At 38.0% G+C, this 13,631-nt stretch overlaps 1 protein-coding gene across 1 annotated transcript in view; it reads left to right on the top strand.

The window, feature by feature from the left end:
- The window catches only part of DNAH5 (dynein axonemal heavy chain 5), a 200,866-nt gene that overhangs the window by 131,780 nt on the left and 55,455 nt on the right, over nt 1–13,631 (top strand). The window contains exons 56-59 of the mRNA XM_065873626.1: nt 4,792–5,023; nt 6,451–6,565; nt 6,815–6,991; nt 11,998–12,201. Of these exons, the coding sequence (XP_065729698.1) occupies nt 4,792–5,023; nt 6,451–6,565; nt 6,815–6,991; nt 11,998–12,201 (728 nt within the window). The remainder of the gene's footprint in view (nt 1–4,791; nt 5,024–6,450; nt 6,566–6,814; nt 6,992–11,997; nt 12,202–13,631) is intronic.

Raw genomic sequence — 13,631 nt, 5'->3', positions numbered from 1 at the left:
GTGTACATAAGCTTTTTAGTTTGTAATCCCACTCGTCTATTTTTGCTTTTGTTGCCTGTGCCTTAGGTGTCACATCCAAAAAATCATTACCAATTCCAATGTTAAGAAGCTTTTCCTCTACATTTTCTTCTAAGACTTTTATGGTTCAGGTCTTACATTTAAGTGTTTAATCCATTTTGAGTGAGTTGATTTTTGTGTATGATGTAGGATAAGGGTCCAATTTCATTCTCTTGCATATGGATATCCAGTTTGCACCATTTACTGAAGAGGCTATCTTTTCACCATTGTGTATTCTTGGCACCCTTGTTGAAGATCATATGACTGTACATGTTTGGGTTTATTTCTGGGCTCTCTATTCTGTTCCATTGGTCTACATGTCTGTGTTTGTGCTAGTACCATGCTGTTTTAATTTTTGTAGGTTTGTTATATATTTTAAAATCAGGACGTGATTCTGATTTGTCCTTGCTCAAAATTGGCAGTCTTCTGTGGTTCCATATGAATTTTAGCATTTTTATTTTCTATTTCTGTATAAAATGCCTTTGGAATTTTGATAAGGATTGTATTAAATCTGTAAATTACTTTCGGTAGTATAGACATTTTAACAATATTAATTCTTCCAACCTGTGAACATATGATGTCTTTCTATATATTTATATCTACTGTAATTTTTTTTTTTTTTTTTTGCGGTACACGGGCCTCTCACTGCTGTGGCCTCTCCCGTTGCAGAGCACAGGCTCTGGACACGCAGGCTCAGCAGCCATGGCTCATGGGCCCAGCTGCTCCATGGCATGTGGGATCTTCCCAGACCAGGTCACGAACCCGTGTCCCCTACATCGGCAGGCGGACTCCCAACCACTGCGCCACCAGGGAAGCCCTGTAATTTTTTTATTAGTGTTTTATAGTTTTCAGTACAAGTCTTTCACACCATTGGTTGAGTTTATGTCTAAGTATTTTATTTTATTTTTTGATGCTCTTGTAAATGGTACTATTTTCTTAATTTTGGGTAGTTTATTCTTATTGTTTAGAGCATTTTTCTAATTTAAAGATACTCAGAAAAAGCCAAGTGTCCTCCTCTTTATCCCACACATACCATAAATACTAGATTTTGTAGTAATTACATTGCTTCTGAAAAAAAGTGAGATTTATATATATATGAATTTAAATGGACTGAATCTCTAGATGAAACATTTAAAGAATTATACACTTTAGTTTATTTCATAAAATTCTTGTCCTTCCCACCATTTAGTAATCTCCGTTTTGGCAAATCTTTGTTTTTATCTTTATATGGAGTTGTTTTGAATTGCTTCTAAGTATCTGTATTATCTTTGTTCTGGTGATATTGTATTTCTTAATGAAACACTGTGATTCCAAAGTCACTACTAAATCAATTAAGTTCATTTAGATTTCTCCAAGATAAAGATAATTAATAATGTTCTACTAGACTCTGTTTTAAATCAGCAGATTATTATTAAAATAGGCCATCCTTATTTATAACTAAAGTTTCAACAAAATCAATAGCATATATATGGCATATATTTCTTTTCAAAGAAGGCCATTTTAGTTATGTAAGGAAACTGGCCCTCTTTGAAAATTATTACTTGATTTATACTATACAAGATTTTGGCCTTAGGAGTTAGTCACCACTGCTTCTGCAACTGCTCACAACTAATGGTGTATCATAAAGACAAAAGAGGCAACTGTACACAATAACCACTCAGAAAGTAATACCAACCATGTAGTTCCCACTGTTTCCCAGAAAAACTAGCATATTTTGTTTATGAAGCACATTAATCAGAAGATATTTTTGAACTTCGGGCTTCAATGAAAAAATGTTTGTTAACAGTCTAAAAACTCTATATAGTTTTGTTGTATTTGAATTTCTAAATCAAGGTCCTGTAGGCATTGGAATTCATCATCTTGGGCTTTGACTTCCAATCCTCCTACCTACAGGCAAACTTCTCTAAGCTTCATTTTCCTTGTGTATAAAATATACATATCACTTAAGGATATCCTAAGGATTAATTAATAAAGTTTTGTGGTTTAGGATCTGCCAGGATTAGATATGCTTGCCTTCTGAATGTAGAAATTAAGAATCTGTTTGGCTGTAAGAGAAAACCAGAGCAGCAGTGGCATAAACAAGTAGTTGTTTTTTTTTTTTCGTTTTCCTCCTACCAAGAAAGGACACAGATGTGCAACCTAGAACAGAGCCAGTGGGGACCTTACTCCTAGCTTGCTGCCATCCTTAGGGTGTGCCTCTTGTTCTTATAGGCACAAGAGGGCTGCTGCATCTCAAGGCTTTGTGTCTGTTGTTGTCTCATGAAGCTTTGCCTTTTATGTCAGGACAGGGTTCTTCCCCAGGGACTTTTGTCTGCTTGTCTTTGGCCAGAACTGAGTCATTCCCAGCTACATGAGGGTTTGGAGAATCAAAAGACTTTTAGTTGGGCAGATTGTTACTCTGAGAAAAATCCAGATTCTTTTAGTAACAAAGAGAGGGTATGGCTACTGGATAGGCAACTAATGTGCCCTTCTCACTTTATTACTTCAGTTCTTTTAATCCAAATGAAGTGGGAATTTGAGGGCACCAAAATTTAGGGACTGAGGCCACTGTTCTATCCCACACATCCATCACCTTATTCTACATCAAGTGAAGTGAACAAACAATACCAGGATATAATCTATACCAACCTCAGACATCAGCCTAAAGTTGGGCCCCAAAACTGGCATTGCTGCCTTGGTGATTGGATATTGAAGATGACTAAAGGGTTTTCCATGGCCTTTTGTCTGAGTCTCAGCAGGCTTGGGTAATCCTAAGAGGAACTGGTCCTTTTTTTAACCTTTCCTGCATTAGAGATTGTGGGTATATGGAAAAATATACTTAGAATCCATTCCATTTTTTCTTCTATGACTTTTTGGAGACATAAAAAGACAACTTGCTAAATAAAGAAAAAGTCACCATTATTGATACTCTCTGTTCGTGTAAGGATAAAAATCATTACATGGTAAATACAAGAAAGTTTTCAGAAAGTGGGGATGTCTCTGAGAATATCCCATAATGCCAGGTAAAGCACTTGGTATCATGCCTGGCACATAGTAAATATTGCTGCCGTTGTGGTTAAAACCTACAAACAATTTGTCATAGGCAAGAATAGTTTGTATGTTTCCAATAACCAGACTTAAACTTCCTAGAATTTAAATTGTTCTTTATAGTGGTTGCTTAACTCATGAAAAAATGACTTCTGAGTGTCTTAATTTATTGCCTTTCATTATCTACAGTAAACTGTATTTGTAACCAAGCTGATAAATTGTCTCTATTATTTACATAGGTGTAAATACTGCCCCACAATTACATCATTAAGAACTTTAATTACTAACAGTGAGAAGATACCATTTTTTAATTTCTCTGCTAGCTATCACCTGATAGGTTTGTTCACTCCATTCCTTCTCTTTCCCTCCCTCCTTATTGGCCATATTTATATTTGCAGCTCTTATGCACATTTTTCAATACTTTTAGCACTTTTAAAGGAAATCCGTAGGCCATTTTCTTCTACGATGAATAAAGATGGCTGTGATAATTTTTAACTGGGTTATGTATAACCCTTGTAAATTCCTTGGGATGGAGACCTAGTGGTCGGTGCTTAGCACACACTCTACATATATGTGATGATGGATTAGCTCTGACTTTATGGGCTATTCTTATAATAAGAAATGCTGTCTTAGAATTGGTCCCATGTTTAGCACTGTTGGGAAGATAAAGGTCTACAACAGAAGATTTTTACTCATACATTTTTAAAGGATACCATAAATTAGAATTGACAGATGGCCAGCTGCCACATTTAAGAATAAGATGGCCAAGGCATAAAAAAATTTAGTGATGAACATTCCACATGCCAAATGCAATCAGAGCCTGGGGGAATTAAGGTTATGGCAGGCTCTGAGTTAAAAAAAATAATAAATGGGGTTGTTAAATATGAATACCAGGTGGGCACTGATTTCTGAGTTATTTGTACCACTTTTGTCCTTATGTAAACCATAAAACAGTCTGGCTGCTGACCAGAACCTGCAGCTGTGTAGAAGAAACTTCTTTGTACATGTACCAGAAAACAAAAAATTATGATAGGCTTAAAGTCTGTTATAGTTTTGTACATGAAAGGGAAAATAAAATTGTTAATGTCGTAGGCCTGGGGCCAAAAATGCTGACATATATCTACCTAGCTGGGGCTATAAAAATGGCATGCATTCCTAAGAATTGTCTTTAGTTTACAAAAATATCCAGTTAACTTTTTTTTCTTTCTTTTTTTTTTTTACTTTTCGGCCACGCTGCATGGCATGTGGGATCTTAGTTCCCCGACCAGGGATCGGACCTGTGCTCCCTGCAATGGAAGCGAAGAGTCTTAACCACTGGACAGCCAGGGAAGTCCCAACTTAAAAAAAAAATTTTTTTTAAATTGCAGTATAGTTGATTTACAATGTTGTGTTAGTTTCTGCTGTACAGCAAAGTGAGTCAGTTATACATATACATATATCCACTTGTTTTTAGATTCTATTCTCATATAGGTCATTACAGAGTATTGAATAGAGTTCTCTGCATTATTCAGTAGGTTCTTATTAATTATCTGTTCTATATATACTAGTGTGTATATGTCAATCCCAATCTCCCAATTTATTCCTTCTGCCTCTTTCCACCCCTGGTAACCATAAATTTGTTTTCTACATCTGTGACTCAAGCCAGTTAACTTTTAAAATGGTAATTCTCTTTCATATTTCACACGCTGTTGTCTTTGTTCTTTCTAGTGTCTGAACACTTCCTCTCTTCCTATGATATTGACTGCAGTTTGGAAACCAAGAAGGAAGTGGTCCAGTGCATGGGATCCTTCCAGGATGGGGTAGCTGAGAAGTGTGTTGATTATTTCCAGAGATTCCGACGTTCTACCCATGTGACACCCAAATCGTACCTCTCCTTTATTCAGGGCTATAAGTTCATATATGGGGAAAAGCATGTGGAAGTGCAAACTCTGGCCAACAGGTAAGTGTGAGGATCAAATACAAAGTTTGTTTTTTTTTCTTTTGCGGTACGTGGGCCTCTCACTGTTGTGGCCTCTCCCGTTGCGGAGCACAGGCTCCGGACGCGCAGGCTCAGCGGCCATGGCTCACGGGCCCAGCCGCTCCGCGGCACGTGGGATCCTCCCGGACCGGGGCACGAACCCGTGTCCCCTGCATCAGCAGGCGGACTCTCAACCACTGCGCCACCAGGGAAGCCCCAAATACAAAGTTATTTTAAAGCAACAGCTTTTAACTAGGGGCAAATTTGCTCCTAGTGGACATTTTGCAATAACTGGAGACCTTTTTGTTTGTTACAACTAGGGTGCAGGGGGTGGAGAGGTGCTACTGGCATCAAAAGAGTTAGCGGTCAGGGATGCTGCTGAACATCCTAACAGTGCACGGGACCATCCTCCACTGCAAAGTGTTATTCAGCCCCGAATACCACTAGTGCTGAGACTGAGAAACCTTCCTCTCAAGTTTGTTCAAAGGATTATTCCCTGGTTGCTAGGGGCTTTTTCTTGCCCAAAACGATTAAATGTTGCCAAGTTTTCATGTGGCCTCCCACTTTCTGTAATATTGAATGACAATAATAGAAACCATGGACCTGTAAGAAAGCTGAGAATACAGACATCCCCTCCCCGCTCTACTCATCTCTTTCTTCCTGCACATTCTGAGTGTCTGGGTTAGAAAAGTGTGCTTGATGCTTATGTTCTCTGCATAGTAAAACCCTATTCACTGAAGTTTGTTCCCAATTTCCCTGCTCTGCCTTGCCCTTTTCTGAACACTTATACCTTCTGCCTGAATATAGCCAAGAATCAGCCAAGGTTGTTACATAAGGGACCTCTGGGTGGGTGATTGGACTGAATGACTCTGAGGCCTCCTGTCTTTAAGATCACATTATTTCAGAGTCAAGCAGGCAGTCGGGCCCTTCACGAGGCTGTTCTGATGGCTTTAAATTTGTTCCTTTGCTTGATCCCAAATCTTTCTTCTTTTAATTTCATTGGTCTCGTTAGAAAAACAGAAGTTATTTATTTCCCTTTCTCCATGATAAGACTTCAAGCATTTGAAGTCTATTGTCTTTTAGCCAAAGTTCATTAAGCACGTTTCCTGCATGAGACAGATTCTAGACACTGTTGTTCCTCATGTCACGCAGTGCTCTTAGCAGACTTACTCTTTTCACACATGGTCTATGAAGAACATACAAGTGTCTTTAGTCTGGAATCAAGCCTGGACATTTACTCTCTTTGTCAAGCCCTCTAGAGTTTGCTATTGTATATACATTATTCTTCAAATATGACCATTACTATATACATCAGTAGACCAGTGCTTAGAAAATGTGGCCAAGAACCACACATTTTACACTCCCCACTTGGATTTTTTTTTTTTTCCCACTTGGATTTTTAATCTCAGAATGAATACTGGATTGGAAAAGCTAAAAGAAGCTTCGGAGTCTGTTGCAGCCCTGAGCAAAGAATTGGAAGTGAAAGAAAAGGAGCTCCAAATGGCCAATGAGAAAGCCGATACAGTGAGTAGACATTGACACGTGGACCATATTCATTTTGAATTCCCAGCTCATAAATGTTAATGATGTATGCTCCACTAAATTATAACCATGGAAGTACAAATTATTTATTTCCATTAGAATACCATACTCTTAATTCTATGTACGAAGAATTGTGTAAGTGGACAAAATCAACAAATCAAGGCAAAACTGTGCATTTCCAGCTGGGTATTGGTAATTTTTGATGTACTTTTTTGTTTTATATTAAATTAGGTCTTAAAAGAAGTGACAGTGAAAGCACAGGCTGCCGAGAAGGTCAAAGTTGAGGTACAGAAGGTGAAGGACAAAGCCCAGGCCATTGTTGACAGCATCTCTAAAGATAAAGCCATTGCTGAGGAAAAGCTGGAAGCAGCAAAGCCAGCGTTAGAAGAAGCAGAAGCAGCCTTGCAGGTATATCTTTGTGATATAACAGATGCCACCTTTTAGGGCCTTGGAGGAAGATTAAGGCAGAAAAGATGAATAAAAACAAGGAAATGTTCTACCGCTTCAGATGAAAGCTCTTTCTACTGGAATGATTTCAAGTAATATTTTCTGCTTGGAGATGTTATTTGATTTTTTTAGATATTGCACATGGCACTTCACATCTCATCTTCCTCACTTATGAATGATGGGCAGTGTCATATAATGGTGATCTGGAGTCCTGGGTTCTCATTTCAACTCTGTAACCAATAAGCTATGTGACATTGGGAAAGTCACATAAAATTTCTAAAATAACATTTCTTTTTCACTCATTCATTGCGGACGTTGGAGTAGGTTGGTAAGATACAACATTCTCTGAGTGTGTATATGAATTATCCAAATAAAGGACTACTGAGCTAATGTACCACGTTAATGTCAGAGTTCCAACACGGTTACTCAGTGCGATTGTGTGGCAAAAACAGAAATGGTGAAATTAGGAAAGAGGTTGGGTTCAGAGAAAATATGTTGGGTTTCGTGAAATAGGCCACACCTTCAAGGGCTGGTTGAGTTTGGAAGACCCAGTTTGAGATGTTTTGGGCTCACGATTGCTTTTACTTTAGTCTTATTCAACTACTGCCTTATGTTATTGATTTCTGGTCTAGAATGTGGCTGAAGAAATGGAACACTGCCGATCTGTCCACTGCTAATTCAAGTTATATAACCTCAATCGAACATGCATCATTACTTGATAACGTAATTATTATTTTTCACCACCTTCTCAGCACACCACCTGAAACACTTCTAAATGCTTTTGATCCAAGTTAAGTCTTTAAGCTTTCTGAGTCAATGTGCAACCTACTGTATAAGAGAATTTCTCCTCTTTGGAGACAATGAAGATATTGTCTTCTTTTTTTATCTTTCCAATTTTCACGCTACTCTTTTATGTGATAATCCTTCCTTATTGTTTCTCCATCCCTCCTTGCACTGGCTAAACTGTCCTCCTTAATCCTTGAAGTCCTCCAGGGTCTTTAGTCTCTCAGATTGGTGGGTACCTCATCTCCACCACCCCACTTTTAAAAAGCCAATTTATGAAGGTGAGACTGACGTATAAAAAGCTGTACGTATTTAATGCGTATAGCTCACTGAGTTCGGGATGAGTGTACACCTATGAAACCATCACCATCTTCAAGGCCATAGATATATCCATCAATGCCCACAGTTTCCTCCTGCTCCCTTTATTATATTACTATTTTTTTGTGATAAGAACACAGCTTAAGCTCTACCCCCTTAACAAATTTTAAGTATGCGATAAAGTATTGATAACTATGGGCACTATGCTGTGTAGTAGATCTCTAGAATCTATTTATCTCGCATAACGAAAACTATGTACTCTTAAAAAATTTTTTTTTTACATCTTTATTGGAGTATAATTCCTTTACAATGGTGTGTTATTTTCTGCTATATAACAAAGTGAATCAGTTATACATATACATATGTTCCCATATCTCTTCCCTCTTGCATCTCCCTCCCTCTCACCCTCCCTATCCCCCCCCCAGGTGGTCACAAAGCACCGAGCAGATCTCGCTGTGTTATGCAGCTGCTTCCCACTAGCTATCTATTTTACGTTTGGTAGTGTATATATGTCCATGCCACGCTCTCACTTTGTCACAGCTTACCCTTCCCCCTCCCCATATCCTCAAGTCCATTCTCTAGTAGGTCTGCATCTTTATTCCCATCTTGCCCCTAGGTTCTTCATGACCATTTCATTTTTTTTTTTTAGATTCCATATATATGTGTTAGCACACAGTATTTGTTTTTCTCTTTCTGACTTACTTCACTCTGTATGACAGACTCTAGGTCCGTCCACCTCACTACAAATAACTCAATTTCGTTTCTTTTTACGGCTGAGTAATATTCCATTGTATATATGTGCCACATCTTATTTATCCATTCATCTGTTGATGGACACTTAGGTTGGTTCCATGTCATGGCTATTGTAAATAGTGCTGCAATGAACATTGTGGTACATGACTCTTTTTGAAGTATGGTTTTCTCAGGGTATATGCCCAGTAGTGGCATATCTTAAGTGGCATACTTTAAGATCCTGGACCTCATCCTCCCCCTGCCCCTTTTAAGGTACTCTGGCTTCACCGAGAGTCTCTGATTAACAGAGAGAAGACAATGATTGTGTAACTTCTAAACCTTTATTGAACTCACGATACTGAACAGCATCATAGGAACTGAGCATATGGTATCTCAGTTCTTACACATTTACATTTTCACAAGATTTAATAGCTTAGCATTTGTTCAGATATTATCAAATATTTTCCAGTATCCTTCTAATTTAGTACTCTCTCCCACTAAAATATTCAACATAATCATCAATGCAGAAATGTGTGGGAACAGGGGTAAGGTGAGGGAATATATAGGAGAGGTTTTCAATAATTTCCTTCATTGGTTCTGTCTCCATTTTATTGCCTCTTTATGAGCTTTTGAAATCTTGAAGTCTGGTACTACTAATTTATACTAAGAAAGTTCTGGGTACATCCAAACTCTCTTTTGGCATCAGGCCACGTAAATCTACACAACAAATAAGGTAACAGCAAAGAATGTGTCTCATCCTATCTCAATGCTCATCTGACTTGACACAAATATATATAAATATGTATTTATATATAACAGCCATATTGCTTTGCCTGCAGAAAAAAACAGGAATCTAATACTTAACTGAAATAAGTTGCACTTCAGATATACTCCTCTCCCGGACTCTTTTTACCTGGGTACCTAACATAATTGAGCCCAATTCTGTTTGAAAATTCCCCCTTTTAAAGCTAAAGTGAAAATAAACAAATAGGACCTAATCAAACTTATAAGGTTTTGCACAGCAACGGAAACCATAAACAAAACAAAAAAGACAACCTACAGACTGGGAAAAAATGTTCGCAAATGATGAGACCGACAAGGGCTTAATTTCCAAAATATGCAAATGGCTCATATAACTCAATATCAAAAAAACAAACCACCCAATCAAAAAATGGGCAGAAGATCTAAATAGACATTTCTCCAAAGAAGACATACAGATGGCCAACAGGCACATGAAAAGATGCTCAACACCACTAATTATTAGAGAAATGCAAATCAAAAGTACAATGAGATACCACCTCACGGGGGTCGGAATGGCCAACATCAAAAAGTGTACAAATAATAAATGCTGGAGGGGGGTGGAGAAAAGGAAACCCTCCTACATTTTTGGTGGGAATGTAAATTGGTGCAGCCACTATGGAGAACAGTATGGAGGTTCCTTAAAAAACTAAAAATAGAACTACCGTATGATCCAGCAATCCTGCTCCTGGGTATATATCCAGAGAAAACTATAATTTGAAAAGATACATGCACCCCAATTTTCACTGAAGCACTATTTACAATAGCCAAGACATGGAAGCAACCTAAACGTCCATCGACAGAGGAATGGATAAAGAAGATGTGGTATATACATACAATGGAATACTACTCAGCCGTAAAAAGAATGAAATAATGCCATTTGCAGCAACGTGGATGGACCTAGAGATTATCATACTAAGTGAAGTAAGTCAGACAGAGAAAGACAAATACCATATGATATCACTTATATGTGGAATCTAAAATATGGCACAAATGAAATTATCTATGAAACAGAAACAGACTCACAGACACAGAGAACAGACTTGTGGTTGCCAAGGGGGAGGTGGGGAAGGGTTCGATTGGGAGTTTGGGGTTAGCAGATGCAAACTATTACATATATATGTATAACTGAATCACTGTGCTGTACACCTGAAACTAACACAGCATCGTAAATCCACTATACTTCAATAAAGTAAATTTTAAAACAAACAAATAAAAAGCTAAAGTGAAATAAGCATGTCCAGCTCTTTTATATCCACTTTAATTTGATCCTTCTTTCCCTATTGGCAGGTATTATATTTCTCTCCTTTCTTTTATGGCCAAGCATCTCAAATTAAGGTCTATCTGCAATTTCCAGTTCTTTACCACAAATTCCCCTTCACTTCCAGCTGTCTAGAATTCACAAATGCTAGTGTGTTGAAACAAACCTTTTCAAAGTAGATAGTTCCATTTCTAATGACCAAGTTCAGTGGTTTTCTTCTTTTTTGTCCCAATTCTCAGAGAAAAGATCATTAGCTTTGATGTGGAGGGGGTTGCGTACCTTTCTTTGACAGGAGGGATGCCAATACAAATCGGATGGAAGGTTTTTCAAGACCTAGAAGGAATTAATGTACACTATGTCCTAGAAATAGGACAGTGCCATATGCTTATCTTTCATATTTTTCCAATGTTTATTCCGTAAAGAGTTTGATAGAACAGTTATCGACTACAACAAGTCTAGGTGACTATTAAGTAATTTTCTGTATAAGAATCTCTGTACTAGAAATGGAACAGAACTTTTCTAAGAGCTTAGTGAAATTCCTGTTGCTCAAGTTCCATCATTTAAAGGTTAGTTCCCAGCTAAGAAACCTCTAACTATTCAATCTGGCAGCCCTGAGGCTACAACTAGTGTCAGTCCCTGGTGACAAGTCTTAAGAGAGAGAGGCAGATTCTTGACCTACATAACTAATGAGTAAAAAAAAAGCACTGCAAATTCTGGAGTTTTCCTGGTTTAGAATCCCTAGAATCTACTTAAGTGCTGACGCTTCTTTTCCTTTTAGATAAGTTTTTTTCTGAGGCTAAGTTGTCGTTACAATTTTAGAGAAGTCACAGCTCCTTATCTGCTCGAGAACACGCCTCTCACTCTATCTCCTTTGGCTGTCACTTTGAATTGTAAAAATGTGAACTTTGGGGGATGTGTGGTTTTTCTTGGGGATTAAATATGCATCTAGCTCCCATGACTGCATCAAACTTAAAAATGCTTTCTTTCCTCTGTTGAAGTAGTAGCCTTCAGAGAGTAAAGGTTTGTTTTCACTTATCTTGTCTGAGATTGGGTGATGACCTCCTTTCCTCCCCAGACCATCAGGCCTTCTGACATTGCTACTGTCCGCACGCTGGGCCGACCCCCACATCTCATAATGAGGATCATGGATTGCGTGCTGCTGCTGTTTCAGAGGAAAGTCAGTGCAGTGAAGATTGACCTGGCAAAAGGCTGTACAATTCCTTCCTGGCAGGAATCTTTAAAACTGATGACTGTAGGAAACTTTTTACAGAATTTACAGGTTGGTGGTTCAATAATGATGGGCTAGGAGGGGACTCAGACTTCATTAGAGTATCTGGGTTCTTCAATAGAAGACGTTTCTGAAGAGAATCTACCCTGTGGACATATTTTTAACTTACTAATTTTTTTCATCTTTATTGGGGTATAATTGATAAATAACACTTTTATATAATTAAGGTGTATGACTTGATGTTTTGATGTATGTTAGTACATTGTGAAATGATTTCACCAAAATCCATTCACTAAATCCAATAAATAGCCAATTAAATATCCATCACCTCACATAATTACCGTTTTTTCCTTTTTTTTTTGTGGTGAGAGCATTTAAGATCTACCCTCCTAGCAAATTTCAAGTAAACAATACGATATTCACATTGCTGTACATTAGGTCCCCAGGACCTTCTCATCTTGCATAAGTGACCCTTGACCAACATCTTCCCCTTTCTTCCACCCCCCAGCTCCTGGCTACCACCATTCTACTCTCTGCTTCTATGAGTTTGACTATTATAAGTGACACCATGAAGGCTTTGTCTCTCTCTGGCTTATAGCACTTGGCATAATGGTCCATCCATGTTGTCACAAATGGCAGAATTTCCTTCTGTTTTTTTTTTTTTTTTTTGCAGTACGCGGGCCTCTCACTGTTGTGGCCTCTCCCGTTGCGGAGCACAGGCTCCAGACGCGCAGGCCCAGCGGCCATGGCTCACGGGCGCAGCCGCTCCGCGGCATGTGGGATCCTCCCGGACTGGGGCACGACCCCACGTCCCCTGCATCGGCAGGCGGACTCTCAACCACTGCTCCACCAGGGAAGCCCTTCCTTCTGTTTTAAGCCTGAATAATATTCTACATACATATTTTCAACTTACATTTACGTATTTTTTCAGAGTAGAATTTCTCTTTCAAATATAAGACATTGTAAGTATTAGAGCTTTTCCTGGCAGATTTTAGGCATATTAAAACATCATCAGCAGCATATTTCAGTAAAAGTTAAAAAAATCATTTTAAGGAACCCAAACATATGTGCATATATTATTTGCATATGAGTACATATATATTTTTATTTCACAAGTCTCAATTGTAATTTTTTGAGTATTAACTTGCATCTTTTAAATTTTATTATGAGGTAACATTTACATATGATAAAATGCACAAATTTAAAGTGTATATTGTAAATCAGCTACACTCCAATATAAAATAAAAATTTAAAAAAAGGGTATAGCTTAATGAATATTTACATATGTCTATACCTATTAATGAACACTGAAATCAAGATTTGTATTTCCAGACCCCAGCAATCTCTTTTGTGTCCCAACACAGTCAGTAATCTCCCCTAAGATAAACATTATTCTGACCTTTATCCCAATAATTAGTTTCACCTGTTTTGAAATTTACGTACATGAAATCATATCATATGAACTCTTTTGTTTTGACCTC

Source organism: Phocoena phocoena, chromosome 3 (assembly GCF_963924675.1).
Source record: "Phocoena phocoena chromosome 3, mPhoPho1.1, whole genome shotgun sequence".
Classification (NCBI taxonomy): domain Eukaryota; kingdom Metazoa; phylum Chordata; class Mammalia; order Artiodactyla; family Phocoenidae; genus Phocoena; species Phocoena phocoena.
This window is presented reverse-complemented; position numbering and strand designations above follow the sequence as displayed.